A 19,484-nucleotide genomic window follows, 5' to 3' on the forward strand; every position below is an offset into this window, starting at 1 on the left:
TTTTTTTTTTTGACAGAATTATTATTATTATTAATATTATTATTGTTCTTGAGAAAATGGGAAAATGGGAAATTTTAATTTTTTTTTATTTTTTATTTTTTATTTAATAACTAAAAATATATTAAAAAAAAAAATAATAATAATAAAATAATAATAATTTATTATTATTATTATAATTATTAAAATATGACAGTATTGTATTACAAATATATGTGAAAATAAGAAAGGAAAAAAAAAAAAAAAAAAAAAAACAAAAAAAAAAAAAATTTATAAAATAAAAAATTCGAAACCCCTTCTGGAACCTGTTTAAAAACCAATTTTTATTTTTATTTTTTTAAATTTTAATTTTTTTTTTTTAAGATTTTTTCGAGACTATAAAAAACCAATTGTTTTTGTTTTAAATCACCAATCCCATTTATTTATGGGAATAATTTTTAATTTTTATTTCCAGAATTAAAAATAATAATATTAAATTTACATTTCGTATTTGAAAAATGCAAATTAACTCATTATTATTATTATTTTTCTATTTTATTTTTATTTTTTTGCAAATTGTTTAAGATCAATTTGGATTTTCTTTCTCGAATATTCATTTTCTCAAATATAAAACAATAAAAAAAAAAAAATAATAAAAATTAAAAAAAAAAATAAAAAAAAAAATAAAAAATAATGTGATGATTTTAAATCAAACCAGATTTTTTTTTTTTTACTTCAGAAGAAAGTTCTGAATTTAAAACCTAATTTTAGTATTTTCCCTAAAAAGAAAATTTAATATTATTTTAATTTAACAAACCACCTTCTCTAAAAAAAAAAAAAAAAAAAAAAAAAAAAAAGAAAAAAACCTTCAAATTCTGAATTGTTCTGGCACTGTTTTGGAACCAATTGATTATTTCCTTTTTTTTATTTTATTTATAAATTAAAATCATTTTTATATATTTTAATATTTCCTTATTATACAACACTACTTTTTATTTTAAATATTTTTTTTTTTTTAATATTTCCCAAATTTTGATAGCCTTTTTTTTTTTTTTTTTTTTTTTGATTGTTTTGAAAATTTTTTTTTTTTTTTTTTTTTTTTTTTTTTTTATTTCCCCTTTTATGTGCCTTGTGTTTTTCTTTTAACCTGATTGGGATAACGCCTTTTTTTTTTTTTTTTTTTTTAATTTAAAATTAAATTAATATTTTTAATTTTTTAATTTTTTTCTAAGTTTTTCTTCCCACACGCAATTACAATTGTGTTTTTTTTTTTATTTTTTTTTTAATTTTTTTTTAATTTTTTTTTTTTTTTTTTATTTTTTTTTTATTTTTTTTTTATTTTTTTTTTATTTTTTAATTTTTTTTTTTTTTTTTTGGTTTTTTTTTTTATATTTTTTTTATATTAATAAAAAACTTAAATGTTTATTTAATAAATAAGATATTTCTTTTTATGCATTCAACACTAATATCATAGTGCTCAAAATCAAAACCAATAAAACTTAAATAAATATAATTTTAAAAAATAAAATAAAATAAATAAAAAAAATAATCATCACGATACCCTTTTATAATATTACGTAAAATTTTCACATATAAAATTACAAATCTTTAAAAATAAAAAATAAAACAAATTAAACAAAAATGCCTTTATTTGAAACAATTAAACATACATACAAGTAAGTATTATTACTTTTTAATAAAATAATAAATAAATAAAAAAAAAAGAATTTTAAAAAAAAAAACAAATAATAAAAAAAAAACAAATAATAATAAATAATAAAAAAAAAAAAAAAAAAATTCAATATTAATTATTTATTATTAATTAATAATAATAATAATAATAATAATAATAATAATAATAATAATAATAATAATAATAATAATAATAATAATAATAATAATAATAATAATAATAATAATAATAATAATAATAAAAAAGACATTTATGGTCAGATGCATCAACAGCAAGTTTTAGAAAATATCCATCACCAGAAAGACCAGATATATTGAGTATAGATATTTTATCAAAAGAGATAGATCCAACAACAGGAGTATTAAAATGTACAAAATTAATTATATGTAAAGGTAATACACCATCATGGCTAAAATCGATTTTAGGATCAGGTGAATGTTTATTCTACGAAGAGACAACAGTAGATCCAAAGAATAAAATTATGACATTAAAGACAAAGAATTTAAATTTCACAAATATATTAGGTGTCGATGAAGTTTGCACCTATGAACAACATCCAGACAATGAGGAATGGACTCTCTTTACTCAAGAGGCAACCGTAACCTCATCAATTTTCGGTGTTGCACGTAAAATGGAAGCTTTTTGTCTCGATCGTTTCGTTGCAAACGCTGGTAAAGGTCGTAAGATCATGGAAGATACAATCATTAAAGTTCAAAAAGAAGCCGAAGAATCTTTAGCCTCTTTCGATAAAACTTTTACCTCAATAAAACATGAAGCTGAACAAAGTTTTGAAAAAGCTTTTTCAACTGCCGAAGATATTTTACCAATCATTAAATTAGATGATAAACAATCACAAACTACTCAAAATACACAATCAAATAATAATAAAAAGAAATAACCCTTTTTTTTTTTTCTTTAAACCTATTTATAAAATAAAAAAAAAAAAAAAAAAAAAAATATTTAAAAAAAAAAAAAAAATCAAAAAAAAAAATTATAATTTATTGTTTATTTTATTTTTTATTATTGTTTTTTTTTTTTTTGATCTTCATTTTTACCAAAATCATAAGATTTTTACATTATTACTATTACCCACTCCCCCTTTTTTTTTTTTAATTTTAATTTTAATTTTATTTTTATTTTTAATTTTTATTTTTCAATTAATATTTCCAAATTTTTTTTTTTTATTAATTTTTATTTTTTATATTTTTTGTTTTATTTTTTTTTTTTTTAATGCAAAGAGTTTTAAATAAAATTATTTCAAAAGATACAATTAATACTATGGGTAAAGTAGCAATTTCTAAAAAAGTTGAAAAACTTAGAACCTTTATGAAGGATCAATCATTATCAGCCTATATTGTACCAAGTGAAGATGCACATCAAAGTGAATATATTTGTGTTAAAGATAAAAGAAGAGAATATATTAGTGGATTCAGTGGTAGTGCTGGTTGTGTTGTAATCACATTAGATAATCAATTATTATGGACTGATGGTCGTTATTGGTTACAAGCTGAAAAAGAATTAGAATCAAATTGGAAAATAATGAAAGATCGTGTTGTTGGTGAACCAACAATTCAAGATTGGTTATTATCTGTAAATAATATTATTTATTTATTTATTTATTTATTTATTTATTTATTTATTAATAATAATTAATAATAATACTAATATTATAAATTTTTATTTTAGAATTTAAATAAAGAAAATAAAGTTGGTATTGATAGTAGATTAATTTCAAAAGGTTATTATGATAGTATGAAATTAGTATTAAAAGAGAAATCAATTGATATTAAATTTGATGAAGATGGTGAAAATTTAATTGATAAAGTTAGAGAAAGTTTTAAAGATGAAGAGGAAATACCAGAGTATCCAAAGAATTCAATTTTCTTTTTAGAGGATAAATTCACAGGTAAACAATCCAATGAGAAATTAAAAGAGATTAGAGAAGAGATGAAGAAACAATCAGCTGATTTAATGGTGGTTTCAGCATTGGATGAAATCGCTTGGTTATTAAATTTAAGAGGTTCAGATATCTCTTTTAATCCAGTGTTTTTATCATATGTTGTAGTTGAACATGAAAAAGTTACACTTTTCGTTGACGAGAGTAAATTAAATGATAAAACTAAATCACAATTACCAAGTGGTATTGCAATTTCACCATATAGTTCAGTTTTTGAATATTTAAGAAACTCTGATAAACAAGGTAAAAAGATTTGGATTGATCCACGTTCAAGTGTAGCTTTGTATAATTGTGTATCAATTTCAAATTTACTCGAAAAGATTAACCCAATTCTATTGTCAAAAGCAATTAAAAATGAAACTGAAATTCAAGGTATGAAGAATGCACATATTCGTGATGCCGTTGCATTGATTCAATTCTTGGCATGGATGGAAGAGGAGATCGTAGAGAAATCTGATGAAACTTCTCATACTGAATATAGTGTATGTGAGAAATTGGAAGGTTTCCGTCGTCAACAAACTGATTTCGTTAGTCTTTCATTCGATACAATTTCATCAATAAATGCAAATGGTGCAATCATTCACTATAAACCAGATGAAACTACATCGGCTACAATTGTGAAAGGAATGTATTTGGTCGATAGTGGTGCACAATATTTGGATGGTACCACTGATGTAACTCGTACACTTCACTATGGTAAACCAACTCAACATGAAATCGATTGTTATACTCGTGTATTACGTGGTCATGTTGGTTTAAGTCTTTTGAAATTTCCAAATCGTGTAAATGGTCGTGATATCGATTGTGTTGCTAGAACTCATCTTTGGTCGGTTGGTTTGGATTATGCTCATGGAACTGGTCATGGTGTTGGTTCCTTCTTAAATGTTCACGAAGGTCCACAAGGTATCTCTTATCGTGCAATCGCCAACCCAACCAATCTTCAAGCTGGTATGACATTAACCAATGAACCAGGTTATTATGAATCTGGTAATTTTGGTATCCGTATTGAAAATGTTATGATTGTTGCACCAGTTACAACTCAATTCAATAATGGTAAATTCATTGGTTTTGATAATATCACTTTAGTACCATATGAACGTAAATTAATTAATTTAGAAATGTTAACAAAAGATGAAATTAACTTTATCAATGATTATTATAAAGAAATTGGTGAAAAAATTTTACCATTAATTGAAAAAACAAATAATCAAAAATCAATTAATTGGTTAAAGAATCAAATTAAACCATTATAAAAAAAAAAAAAGTAAAATAATAAATAATAAATAAATAAATTTTCTTATTAATTAATTCTTTATTGTTTTTTTTATTTATTTATTTATTTTTCTAATTGATTTGAAATCCAAATTGGCCATTCATCAAAATTAATATTTAAAGATTTAATTTCATCAAACATATCAAAAATTGAACGACTCATTGACCAACCCATTTGAGCACCTTGTAATTTAAGAGAACGAGCAATGGCAAAGAAATATTTCTCTCTAATTGTATCGATTTCCAATTGAATTGATTGTAATTTTTCAGAAGATTCATTTGTTTTTTGATTAATATCAATGTGATATTGTTTATTCATTTCTTCAACTTGATATTCTAAATTATCGATTTTACCAGATTTATCTTGTAATTCTTTTTCCAATTGTTTAATATTCAATTCTTGATTTGAGATAATATCCAATTGTTGTTGTAACTCTGAAGAGTCTGGTGATGTATTTAATGATTGAGTCTTTAATCTTTGATTCAATGTATCAATTTCATTCTTCCAACCATCATTCTCTTCTTCCAATTGTTGACATTTCAATTCATTCTCTTGTTTATTCTTATTAAATTGTTGACATAAATCTTGTAATTGTTGTTCTAATTGTTGATTCTTTTCTTTTAATTCATTAATAATTTCTTCTTTTTCTACAATTAATTCATCATTTGAATTTGATAAATCTGGACTAATCATTTGTTGTTGTTGATGTAAAGATGATGAGGATGATCTTTCTTTATAAGATTCTCTTAATTGTAATTCAAGATCACTAATAATTTGTGATTTTTCTATTAATAAATTATCTTTTTCAGATAATTGATTTGTAATTAAATTTAATTGTGATTGAATTTCATTAAAACCTTCTTTTGATAATGAATGAATTTCATTATCTTTTTCATTAATTTTTAAATGAGCATTTGTTAATCTTTCATTTAATGATTTAACTAAATCTTTTTGATCATTAATTTCATTTAAACTTTCATCATAATCATTTATCATTTCATTTAATTCTTGTTCTTTTTCTGATAATTTCTCTGAAATTAATTTAATCTCTTCTTTTAATTCATTAATATCATCATTTTTTTCATTAACTGTATCTTTTTCTAAATTTAATTCATTTTCTAAATCTTGTAATTTTTCTTTTAATTCTTCAATTAATTGTATATTTTCTTCATTATTATTATCATTATCATTATTGATATTTATTTCTTTTTCTTTTTCATTTAATTGATTATTAATATCAATTATTTTATTATTTTGATTTTCAATTTCTTGATCTTTTTCAATTAATTTTAATTGTAATTGATTTAATTCATTTTCTTTTTCACTAAATTGATGATTTACATCAATGATTTGTGAATTTAAATCTAATATTTTATTATTTTTTTCTTCTAATTCTTGTTCTAAATTTTCAAATTTACTTTGTTGATCTTTTGATAATGATTCATTAGTTTGAATTAATTCATTAATTTTATTATCTTTTTCATTAATTTCATTTAGTTTTTCATTTAATTTTGACTGTAATTCATCTAGTGATGATTGATTATTTTCAATTAATTGATTAATTTCATTTTGTTTTTCATTTAAATTTGATTGTAATTCATCTAATGATGATTGATTATTTTCAGTTATTTGATCGATTTCATTTTGTTTTTCATTTAATTTTGATTGTAATTGATTAAGTTTTTCATCTCTTTCAATTATTGAAGATTCAAATGATTTTAATTGATTTTCTTTTTCTTGTAATTGATCAGATAATTGAATTAATTTTGATTGTAATTCATCAGAAGATGATTCATTATTTTCAACTAATTCATTAATTTTATTTTGTTTTTCATTTAATTTTGATTGTAATTCATTAATTTCTTGATGTTTTTCGTTTAATTTTGATTGTAATTCATCAGAGGATGATTGATTATTTTCAATTAATAGATTAATTTCATTTTGTTTTTCATTTAATTTTGATTGTAATTCATTAGAAGATGATTGATTATTTTCAATTAATTCATTAATTTCATTTTGTTTTTCATTTAATTTTGATTGTAATTCATCCAATGAATCTTGATTTGATTTAGTTAATTGAACAAGTTTTTCTTGATTTTCAATGATTATTGAATCTAATGATTTTAATTTTTCATCTTTTTCTTTTAATTCATCAGATAATTGAATTAATTTTGATTGTAATTCATCAGAAGATGATTCATTATTTTCAATTAATTCATTTAATTTTGATTGTAATTCACTAATTTCTTGATGTTTTTCATTTAATTTTGATTGTAATTCATCAGATGATGATTGATTATTTTCAATTAATTGATTAATTTCATTTTGTTTTTCATTTAATTTCGATTGTAATTCATCTAATGATGATTGATTATTTTCAATTAATTGATTAATATTAATTTCTTTTTCATTTAATTTCGATTGTAATTCATTGACTGTAACTTGATTAGATTGAATTAATTGATCAAGTTTATCTTGATTTTCAATGATTGAAGTTTCTAATGATCTTACATTTTCATTTTTATCTTTTAATTCATCAGATAATTTAATTAATTTTGAATTTAATTCATCAGATGATGATTGATTATTTTCAATTAATTCATTAATTTTATTTTGATTTTCATTTAAATTTGATTGTAATTCATTGATTATAGATTGATTATTTAAAAGTTTTTCATCTTTTTCTTGTAATTGATCAGATAATTGAATTAATTTTGATTGTAATTCATCAGATGATGATTCATTATTTTCAACTAATTCATTAATTTTATCTTGTTTTTCATTTAAATTATCTTGTAATTGATCAATTTTTTCATCTCTTTCAATGATTGAAGATTCTAATGATTTTAATTTTTCATCTTTTTCTTGTAATTTATCAGATAATTGATTTAATTTTAATTTTAATTCATCAGATGATGATTGATTATTTTCAATTAATTCATTAATTTTATTTTGATTTTCATTTAAATTTGATTGTAATTCATTGATTACAGATTGATTATTTAAAAGTTTTTCATCTTTTTCTTGTAATTCATCAGATAATTGATTTAATTTTAATTTTAATTCATCAGATGATGATTCATTATTTTCAATTAATTGATTAAGTTGATTATCCTTTGAAATTAATTGATTTTCTTTTTCATTTAATTTATTATTAATTTCTAAAATTTGATTTTCTTTATCTTGTAATTTATTTGATAATTGATTAATATCATTTAATTTTTCAAGTAATTCATTAGAGATATCATTTAATTTTAATTGTAATTGGTCAGATGATGAAGTACTATTTTCAATTTCTTTTTGTTTATCAATTGATTGTTTTGATAATTCTTGAATTTTATTATCTTTTTCATTTAATTGATTAGAAATTTTTGAAATATTATCATTTAATTCTAAAATCATTTGATTGTTTTTATTATTATCAATTTCATGTTGTTGATTTAATTGAGTTAATTGATTATCTTTTAATTGAATTTCTTTAAGTTTATCATCTACTATTGATTTTAAAGATTGAATTTCATTATTTACCAATTGTAATTTCGTTGAGAATTGATTTTTATCATTTTCTAAATCCAATTGAGATTGTTGTAATGATTGTTGAAATGATTTAACTTGTGATAAACTTTGTTGATTCATTTCATTTAATTCATTTTCTTTATCTTGAATTTCCAATTGATATTGATTAATTCTTTTTTCAAATTGTTGTTTTTGTGTATCGATTAATGATTGTAAATCATTGTTTTCATCTTTAATTTCATTTAATGATTCTTGTAATCTTTTGATATTATCCTCTAACAATTGATTAACTTTTGAATCATTTGTTGAATTTAAATTCTCAATCAATTGAATCTCTTTGATTTTTTCAGTTAATTTTAAAATTTCATTATCTTTTTTAGTTTGTTCAATCTCTGAACGATGTTCAATATCAACCAATTTCTCCACTTGTTTCTCCAATGATTTCATTGACTCGTCTTTACTTGATAGTTGTAGAGTTAGTGATTTAATTTCTTGTTCTTTTTTAGTGGTTTCTTGAATTTCAATGGTTCTTTGTTCTTCAAATTTCTTTTCTTTCTCTTGGTATCTTTTTTCAGACTCTTGATGTTTCTCATTCAAATGTTTGATTTTCTCACGAAGTTTTATTATATCATTATCTTTGGTTTTAATTAACCCATCCAATACTTGAACTTGACTTGAATTGATTTCATGATACTTAATTGCATCTTTTATACCTTCAATCCAATAGTTTATCTCTGTATCATTTTTAGCTCTTAATATATAAACTCTTCCTGGTACTTCAACATGAAATACAAAATTACCATCAACTTTCTTTATTGATGTAACTTGACGAATATCTAAATATCCCAATGATAATGCTGTTGAACTTTGTGTTGATGAACTAAAACTTACATCTTTTGGTGGTGGACTTTCAAAATAATGTAAATCAAATCCATTTTTTGCTAATGAAAAATATCTATTTTTATATGATTTATAAATTCCTTTTTCCTTTTTTTTTTTTTATTAATTATTTTGTTGGAAAAATAAAATAAAAAAAATTGGGTGTTGGTGTGGTTGGGAGAAAAAAAAAGTGAAAAAAAAAAAGTAAAAAAAAAAAAAAAGTAAAATAGTATTTTATTTTATACTCACTCCCTGTTTTTCGAGGTATCCTTCTAAAAGAATTGACATTTTTTTATAATCAAAAAAAAAAAAAAAAAAAAAGAGTAGGATTACTATTCGAACAGTGAAAAAAAAAAAAAAAAAATTAAAAATAAAAAAAAAAAAAAAAAAAATTAAAAAAAAAAAAAAAAAAAAAAAAAAAAAAAAATCTTTTTTTCCAACTGACACATCATATTAATCAAAAAAAAAAAAAAAAAAAAAATAAAATAAAAAAAATAAAATAAAAAAAAAAATAAAATAAAAAAAAAATAAAATAAAATAAAAATCATTTTAATTACATTTCAAAATAAAAAAAAAAAAAAATAAAAAAAAAAATAGTAATTATAAAGTTAATGTTTATTTTATTTTAATTTATTATTTTTTTGTTATGGTATTTATAGTTTAATGTGTTGTTATTATGCAGTGATTATATTTTAATAGAATTTAATCCCAGAAAATTAAATTTTTAAATTTTTTTTTTTTTTTTTTGTAAAATTTTAATTGAGACCCAGATCCAAAAAAATTGATTTGATTAAATTAGTTTATTTTTTATTTTTCTATTTATTCAAAGTTTTATAAATTTCTTATTTCATTTTTTATTTTATCATCTAAATTTGCTTACAAAGATTCTGCTATTCATCATTTTCTCCTTTTTTTCTTCCTTTTTTTTTTTATTTATTATTAATAATTATTAATTTAATATTTGTACAGATTTATCTAATTTACAAACATCTAAAGATGATGGTTCAATATTTCTATTTAAAATAATTGTTTGAATTGTTTTTGGTATTGATCCTTCAAATAGTTGTGTATTTACACAGCCTAAAATTAATATCCTTATGGAATTTGGAATGATTCCTGGTGTTAGTGCTTGATTAAATCCATTAAAGATACACAAGTTGGTTACAGAATTTGGTATTGAATTCACTAATAATGCTTGTTTAATTCCTCCCAAATGTAAATCGCACACTCCATTTGTAATTATACCTGGTGATATTATTTGATTGAAACCATCATTGAAATATAATGAATGAATCGATTTAGGAATAGAACCCTCAATCAATAAATCATTAACTTGTTTGAATTCTAATGATTTAACACCCTCTGGTATAATACCTGCTGTAAGTAATTGGTTAAAGCCTTTATAAAAGTTTATTTTTGAAACTGTTTTTGGTATTGACCCAATTGCTAATGGTTTTGTTATTTCCTGTAATGTTACAATTTCAACACTTTTTGGAATAATACCTGGCGTTAATGTTTGAGAGAATCCATCTTTTAGAATCAATTGTTTTACTGACTCTGGAATTGATCCAATGTTTAGTTCACTTTTAATATTATGTAATGTTAAGTATTGCACACCTCCTGTGGGTGTATATGGCAATATATCTTCATTTTTTACCTGACAGGAAGGAATAATACCAGGTTCTAATGATTGATTAAATCCATCATGAAGTATTAAACTTGAAATAGTTGATGGTATTGATCCAACTACTAATGGTGTTTTAATATCACATATTTCTAAATATTTAATACCAAGTGGTAATACACCTGGTTCTAAACTTTCTTTAAATCCATCTAATAACATAACACTCTTTAAATTAGGTTCTGATTTAAATTTTAATAAACTACCACAATCTTCTCCGAATGCAATTGCTTCTTTATCTTTATAGTTTGAAAATTCACATTTCTCTGAATGTATATAATATTTCCCATACCTACCTATTTTTATAAAAATTTAATATCTATACCATAATAATTACATTTTTTTAATTTCAATTTAAACACTTACTCCTTATAAATTTAAAATTATTTTCATCGAATTCAATGTTTAGTTTTTTATTTTTATTGTTCTCTATAATATTATCAAATTTATAAATTAATTTTAAAATATTTTTAATATCATCTATTTTTTGATTATTGAATAGTATTGATTGATTTTTATATTCTTTTAATTTATTTATATTATCAAAATTATTATTATTATTTACTATTATTGATGATTGTTGATATTTTTTAATTAATTGATAAATTTCTTCATTTTCAAGCCAGTTATAAATTTGATTTTCATCATAATTTTGTAAGTCAGGATCATTGAGATTATCCAATTTATAACTTATTGATTCTATATTAATACCCCAATTATTATTATTATTATTATTATTATTATTATTATTATTATTATTATTACTATTATTATTGTTATTATCATTATCATTATTATTTTTGATTGATGAATTAATAGTAGTATTAATTGATGTATTTTGATCAAATGTTGTTTTTAATTGCTTTTCAATATCTAATTGAATAATTTGAAGTATTTTATGAAATTTATTAAATTCATCTGTTATTAAGTTTTTATTATTTTCATATTGTTGTTTTATTTCATTATAAATATTTTCAGATTCATTGATTATTTGTTTATCATTTTCTATTGTTTCTTTTAATTTTGGAATGATATCATTTTTAAATAAATTCATCATTTTGAGAATATTTGATGTTTCCATTGAATCTATAGAATTTGTTTTATGACCATAGTGTTCACCATCTTGAGAAATACATTGATTACAACATGGAATTAATTTACAATCCAAACATAAAAGTTTTATTTTTTTATTTGTATGATGTGTACATTTGTTATTGTTACTATCTAATATTATATCATTATTCATTTTTAATTTTATTTGTTTTTGAAAAATAAAAAAAATAAAATAAACTAATGGGAATGTGTGAAAGGAAAGTGTTGTTGAATTTTTTTATTTTTTGTTATGGGATTAATAGTTTAATGTGTTGTTATTGCTCAGTGGTAGAGCTTTAATTTTTTATTGAAAAAAAAAAAATGGAAAAGTGTGGGTGTGGGAAATTTGTTATTAAAAAAAAAGTTAGAAATTTTACTGTTTTATGAGAAATTATTCTTCTTGCATTTTAAGAAAAGATATTATAATTTAATAAAATTTCTAACAAACTAATATCAATTATTAAAAAATAATTAATTATATTTTATTATTAATTATCATAAAATAATAAAAAAGAATCTGGTCAATTATAAAAATTTAAAATTAATCAAAAATTAATATTATTAAAATTGAATAATTCATTTGTCGTTAAATTTTAAAAAATTAATTTATTTACCATATTGTGAGAAATTATACTATTGTAATTTCTCATTTTTTAAAACAAAATACTATAATTTAATAAATTACTATACAATTAATAATAAATAAAATATAATACAATTGTAATTTATCATTTTTTAAAACATAAAACTAAAATTTAATATACAATACAATTAATAATAAATAAAATATCACATATTATTAAAAATTATAATGAAATGATGGTGTATAATAAATATTTTAATAAGAATTTTAATTTTTTTTAAATAATAGTTTTTTATTTATTATAATAAATTAAAATTTCTTTTTAATATTTGCACAGATTTATCTAATTTACAAACATCTAAAGATGATGGTTCAATATTTTCATTTAAAATAATTTTTTGAATTGTTTTTGGTATTGATCCTTCAACTAGTTGTCTATTTACACTGTCTAATGTTAATACCTTTATTGAATTTGGAATGATTCCTGGTGTTAGTGCTTGATTAAATCTAATATTGATATGCAAGTTGGTGACAGAATTTGGTATTGAATTCACTAATAATGGTTGTATAATTTCTCCCAAAACTAACTTGCACACTCCATTAGTAATTATACCTGGTGATATTATTTGATTGAAACCATTCTCGAAACATAATAAATGAATCGATTTAGGAATTGAACCTTCAATCAATAAGTCCTTAACTTGGTGGAATACTAATCTTTGAACACCTTCTGGTATAATACCTGCTGTAAGTAATTGGTTAAAACCTTTATAAAAGTATATTGTTGAAACTGTATTTGGTATTGATCCGATTATTAATGGTTTTGTTATTTCGTATAATATTACATTTTTAACACTTTTTGGAATAACACCTGGCTTTAATGTTTGAGAGAATCCATCTTTTAGTGTCAATTGTTCTACTGACCCTGGAATTGATCCAATGTTTAGTTCACTTTTAATATTATGTAATGTTAAGTTTTGTACACCTTCCACGGGTACATATGACAATATACGTTCATTATTTCCCTGATTATATGGAATAATACCAGGTTCTAATGATTGATTAAATCCATCATTAAATGTTAAATTTATAACAGTTGATGGTATTGATCCAACTAGTAATGGTGTTTTAATATCACCTATTTCTAAATATCTAATACTATTTGGTAATACACCTGGTTCTAAACTTTCTTTAAATCCATCTAATAACATAACTCTCTTTAAATTTGCTTTTAATTTAAATTTTAATAAACTACCACAATCTTCTCCAAATGCAATTGATTTTATATCTTTATATTTTGAAAATTCACAATTCTCTGAATATATATAATATATCCCATACCAACCTATTTTTATAAAAATTTAATATCAATATACAATAATAATTATATTTTTTAATTTCAATTTAAACACTTACTCCTTATAAATTTAAAATTATTTTCATCGATTTCAATCTTTAGTTTTTCATTTTTATTATTATTATTTTTATTATTATTATTATTATTATTATTATTTATACTATTGTTGTTCTCCATAATATTAACACTTTTTTTATTATTATTATTATATATACTATTTATATTGTTCTCTATAATATTAATATTGTTTTTATTATTTTGGTTGTTATTATTATTATTATCAAATTTATAAATTAAATTTAAATTATTTTTAATATCATCAATTATTTTATTATTGAATATTATTGATTGATTATCATATTCTTTTAATTTATTTAAATTATCAATATTATTTTTATTATTTACTATTGTTGATGATTGTTGATATTTTTTAATTAATTGATAAATTTCTTCATTTTCAAGCCAATTGTAAATTTGATTTTCATCATAATATTGAAAGTGAGTATCATTAAGGTTATCTAATTTATAACTTATTGATTCTATATTAATACCATAATTATTATTATTATCCTCATTATTATTATTATTATTATTATTATTATTATTATTATTATTATTATTATTATTATTATTATTATTATTATTATTATTATTATTATTATTATTATTATTATTATTATTATTATTATTTTGATTATTATTTTTATTATTGATTGATGAATTAATAGTAGTATTAATTAATGTATTTTGATCAAATGTTGTTTTTAATTGCCTTTCAATATTTAATTGAATAATTTGAAGTATTTTATGAAATTTATTAAATTCATCTGTTACTAAACTTTTATTATTTTCATATTGTTGTTTAATTTCATTATAAATATTTTCAGATTCATTGATTATTTGTTTATCATTTTCTATTGTTTCTTTTAATTTTGGAATGATATCATTTTTAAATAAATTCATCATTTTAAGAATATTTGATGTTGCTATTGAATCTATAGAATTTGTTTTATGACCATGGTGTTCACCATCTTGAGAAATACATTGAATACAACATGGAATTAATTTACAATCTAAACATAAAAGTTTAAGTTTTTTATTTGTGTGATGTGTACATTTGGTATTGTTACTATCTAATATTATGTCATTATTCATTTTTAATTTTATTTGTTTTTGAAAAAAATAATAAAAAATAAAAAAAATAAAAAAATTTTAAAAAATAAAAAAAATTAATTTTTTTTGTAAAATTTTAAGTGAAAATATGCTATAAAATCTGGATCTTAAAAAACTAAAAAAAATTGATTTGGAATATTTTTTTTTTTTTTTTAATTTCAAACCAACTAAAATACCAATAACAACAGAAACAAGATCATCAAAATTAAATAAAAATTAAAAATTAAATTACCATATGGTATATTTATATAATCTATCAAAACCAAATAACTGTGCCTATTCATATGCGGTTTGGTGACATAATTTGGTATTGAACTAACTACTAATGGTTGTTTAATTTCTCCTAAATATAACTCCCTCACTCCATTAGTTATTATACCTGGTGATATTTTTTGATTGAAACCGTCACTGAATAAATCGACCTTTTGGGAATTGAACCCCTTTAATGTTTGAGAGAATCCATTTTTTAGTGTCAATTCGAATACTGACTCTGGAATTGATCAAATGTTTACCTCACTTTTAATATTATGTAATGTTAAGTGCCTTACGCCTCCATAACGAATAATAATAAAAAAAACATAAATAAAAAAAAAAAATTAGAAAAAAACTAAAAAAAAAAAATAAAATATTAAAAAAAACATTTTAATCATTTTTTTTGATCTGAAGTTATGTTACTATTCACAACCAAATTTATTTTTTTTTTTTTTTTGATTTCTCATTAACGTTTTCAAAAAAAAAAAATAAAAAAATAAAAAAATAAAAAAAAAATAATAAAAATAAAAAAAAATGGTTTGAAGATTTTTACAATCCCATTGATCCGTTTTGCTTTTTTTTTAATTTTTTTTTTTAAAATTTTTGATTTCTTTTCTGACCCAGTTTGACATTTTATTTTTTTTTTTTTTTCTTTTTTTTTTTTTTTCACATTCTTATTAGTTTGTATAATTATATAAACAAACCCAATAAACTAATTTTAATATTGCATCCCTCATTTAAATAAATGTGTGGCAAACTCAAAAAAAAAAAAAATAAAAATAAAAATAATAAATAAATAAAAATAAAAATAAAAATAAAAATAAAAATAAAAATAAAAAAAAATAAAAATAAAAAAAAATAATCAAATAAAAAAAACATAAAAAAAAAAAATAAATAATTTCATTCTTTTAATAGAACACACAAACATTCTTTAGAACAAAAAAAAAAAAAAATTAAAATAATAAAGCCAAAACAGTAAAAAAAAAAAAAAAAAAAAAAAAAAAAAAAAAAAAAAAAATGAAATTTGGTAAATACCTCGAAAGCCAGGTGGAGGCAAGTATCTGATTTTTTTTTATTTTTTTTATTTTTATTTTTTATATTTTTTTTTTTTCTATTTTTCTATTTTTATATTTTTCTATTTTTATAATTTTCTATTTTTATAATTTTCTATTTTTATATTTTTTTTTTTAATAATTTTATCATACCATACTAATAAATTAAAAATCATAACAGTCAACATGGTCAGATCGTTATGTTGATTATAAAGGAATTAGAAAATCATTAAAAAGGTTTAAAAGTGAAATTGAATCATTAAATATACATATAAGTGAATTAAAAGCATATAATTTAAATAATGCAACCTCAAAAATCAATTCAAAACAACCAAGTCCAACAACAGCAACTGCAACAACAACAACAATTGGTATTAGTAGTAGTAATGGTGGTAGTAATTTATTAAGAAATAGTATATCAACAAGTAAATTCATGAACTTATCACAAACACCACTTGGATCATCAACACCAATGCCAAGTGACCAAATTACAGCAATCAATACAAGTAAATCAATATTAGAATCTATGGAACAACTTAAAGAGATTCAAGATAGGTTAGTTAAATCTTTAACTGATGAAGTATCAAAAGTAAATGATTTCTATATGGAAAGAGAAAAAGAAGCACAAGAAAGATTTGATAAATTAAAAATTCAAGTACCATTATATTTAAAATCAAAAGAGAAACAAAGAAGAGAAAATGAAAAAGAATTAAATGATCATGATGAACTTTTATCATATTCTGAATCTTACCATTATTCAAAGAAAAAGAATAAATTAAATAATAATAATAATAATAATAATAATAATAATAATAATAATAATAATACAACTTCACCACCACCATTATCACATGACCAACAACACTTACAACAACCAGAAATTAAAAGAATTAATCAACATCATGCTGTATTAAATTTAACACCAATTAAAAGTACACCATTATCACCAAAACAACAAGATGGTTCATCAAAGAAAGAAGTTAAAATTAGTTTATTATCATCACCAATTTTAGAGGAAGAAGAAGAGGAAGAAGAGGAAGAAGATGATAATATTCATGATCAAGATCCTGAAGTCATTGAAATGGCAACAGTTTATCATTATGATGAAGATGAATTGGAAGAGGTTTTATCTGATAATTGTAATGATAATGGTGCAAGTGATGAATTTAATGGTAGTGTTAATAATAATGGTGCTGGTAGTGGTGGTGGTGGTAATAATAATAGTTCAAGTGAATTAAATTTAACATTTGATATAATTGGTAGTAAAATTAGTAAAAGTTTAAAAGAAATTAGTACACATGTTGTTAAACCAACAACAACATTTTTTCAACCACTTGGTGATAGAGCAAAGAGATTTATGTCAATGGGTAAACAAAAGAGTGATGAAGCATTGTTGAAAGAGGCATTTAGAGAGTATTATCATTTTTTAGTGATTTTAAAGAATTATCAAGTTATAAATTATACTGGTTTTGTAAAGATTATTAAAAAGTCTGAAAAGAATACAGGTCTTTCAATAGGGTCACAAGTGATGTCATTTATTGAATCTCAACAATTTAGACAGTCTAAAAAGATTGAACGTTTGACATCATCAATTGAAAAGATTCATTCAGAGTTATTTAATAATGGTAAGATTAGAGATGCAAGAAAACAATTACGTAACTCTGAACATGTTTCACAACAGTCACCAACTATATCAAACTTTTTCAGTGGTGTTTGTGCAGGTTGGACTAGCGCATTGTTGATGTTGATTTACTACTTTATCTACACCAAGGAGTTTGACGATTTCGTCAGGTTCTCTTCGATTTACAATGTTTACAGTGCGTTTGGGTTGGTGCTGCTGTGGGCGTTCATATTCGGTATAGATTGCTGGGTTTGGACGAAATCGCATGTTCATTACAGTTTTATATTTGAATTGTCAAAAAATAAATTCAACCATGTTAAAATATTTCAAGCGGTGACTCTATTGTCAGTGATGTGGATTACGAGTATTGGTGTATACATGTGGCAGTCGGTGAGTGGTGATGACTTTCCATTCCCATTCGTGCCACCGGAATATAACCCATTGGTATTGTTTGGTGCGTATATGTTGATATTGGTTTGTCCATTCAATATCTTTCAATTGTCTGTTAGAAAATGGTTTTTAAATACAGTGTTTAGGGTATTGACTGCACCAATTAAGTCTGTTAAATTCAAGGATTTCTTTATGGGTGACCAGTTGAGTAGTTTAGTATTGATGATTGTCCAATTCGCTCAGTTTGTTTGTTTTTACACTTATGATGTTTACAGACCTGAGCATAGTGGAGGGTGTATTCGATATGCACGTTATTTCAATCCATTCATATCTGGTTTACCAGCATATTGCCGTCTAATGCAATGTTTCAGACGTTACTATGACAGTTATGACAGCACCACTGGTAAGGGTGACACTGTACATCTCAGAAATGCCGTTAAATATTCATTATCAATTGTAGTGGTGGTTTGCTCAACTTTGGATGGTTTCTTCTCTGGTGACAGTGGTTGGCATTCACCATATAGATTAATTTGGGTAGTTGCAGGTGTATCGAATTCAATGTATTCCTATTGGTGGGATTTAATATGTGATTGGAGTATTGTAGTTAGACCAAAAGGTCAACATTGGAACCCATTCAAATGGACTCTTAGAAAGAGAAGAATGTATCAACCTACCTTTGTTTACTATTTTGCAATCTTTTCAAATCTTGGATTTAGAACAACTTGGACCTTTACAAAATCATTACCACAATTAACAAACATTTTACCATCTTATAAATTAGTTGTCGTAATTGGTATTATTGAAATCCTAAGAAGAGGTCAATGGAATATTTTTAGATTAGAAAATGAACATTTAAATAATTGTGGTAAATTTAGAGTAACAAGAGAAATACCATTACCCTATCAAATTAGAGATAATGAAAATTAAATAAATAAATAAATAAATAACAACACATATATTTTTTTATTTTATTTTTTTTATTTTTTTTT

The 19,484-nt window shown here is 21.3% G+C and overlaps 6 protein-coding genes across 6 annotated transcripts; 3 read left to right on the forward strand and 3 right to left on the reverse strand.

Annotated features, from left to right (window-relative positions):
• Positions 1-1,617: 1,617 nt before the first annotated feature.
• On the forward strand, positions 1,618-2,567 carry slmo (slowmo family protein; the record flags this gene model as incomplete). Its single annotated transcript, XM_630518.1, has 2 exons — positions 1,618-1,652; positions 1,916-2,567. 2 exons carry the CDS (start codon positions 1,618-1,620, stop codon positions 2,565-2,567), a joined length of 687 nt encoding a protein of 228 aa, XP_635610.1.
• Positions 2,568-2,899: 332 nt separating this feature from the next.
• xpnpep1 (peptidase M24 family protein) lies at positions 2,900-4,879 on the forward strand (the record flags this gene model as incomplete). Its single annotated transcript, XM_630519.1, has 2 exons — positions 2,900-3,259; positions 3,356-4,879. The coding sequence occupies 2 exons, from the start codon at positions 2,900-2,902 to the stop codon at positions 4,877-4,879; spliced, it is 1,884 nt and encodes a 627-aa protein (XP_635611.1).
• An 83-nt stretch (positions 4,880-4,962) lies between these two features.
• On the reverse strand, positions 4,963-9,582 carry DDB_G0290503 (hypothetical protein; the record flags this gene model as incomplete). Its single annotated transcript, XM_630520.1, has 2 exons — positions 4,963-9,402; positions 9,544-9,582. The coding sequence occupies 2 exons, from the start codon at positions 9,580-9,582 to the stop codon at positions 4,963-4,965; spliced, it is 4,479 nt and encodes a 1,492-aa protein (XP_635612.1).
• Positions 9,583-10,156: 574 nt separating this feature from the next.
• DDB_G0290505 (hypothetical protein) lies at positions 10,157-12,221 on the reverse strand (the record flags this gene model as incomplete). Its single annotated transcript, XM_630521.1, has 3 exons — positions 10,157-10,213; positions 10,262-11,271; positions 11,342-12,221. 3 exons carry the CDS (start codon positions 12,219-12,221, stop codon positions 10,157-10,159), a joined length of 1,947 nt encoding a protein of 648 aa, XP_635613.1.
• A 728-nt stretch (positions 12,222-12,949) lies between these two features.
• On the reverse strand, positions 12,950-15,162 carry DDB_G0290507 (hypothetical protein; the record flags this gene model as incomplete). The annotated part of the gene is made up of 2 exons (XM_630522.1): positions 12,950-13,995; positions 14,061-15,162. 2 exons carry the CDS (start codon positions 15,160-15,162, stop codon positions 12,950-12,952), a joined length of 2,148 nt encoding a protein of 715 aa, XP_635614.1.
• Positions 15,163-16,449: 1,287 nt separating this feature from the next.
• DDB_G0290647 (SPX domain-containing protein) lies at positions 16,450-19,422 on the forward strand (the record flags this gene model as incomplete). The annotated part of the gene is made up of 2 exons (XM_630523.2): positions 16,450-16,489; positions 16,679-19,422. 2 exons carry the CDS (start codon positions 16,450-16,452, stop codon positions 19,420-19,422), a joined length of 2,784 nt encoding a protein of 927 aa, XP_635615.2.
• Between the last annotated feature and the right edge of the window lie 62 nt (positions 19,423-19,484).

The sequence above is a fragment of the Dictyostelium discoideum genome (genome assembly GCF_000004695.1).
Source record: "Dictyostelium discoideum AX4 chromosome 5 chromosome, whole genome shotgun sequence".
NCBI classification, from domain to species: Eukaryota; Evosea; class Eumycetozoa; order Dictyosteliales; family Dictyosteliaceae; genus Dictyostelium; species Dictyostelium discoideum.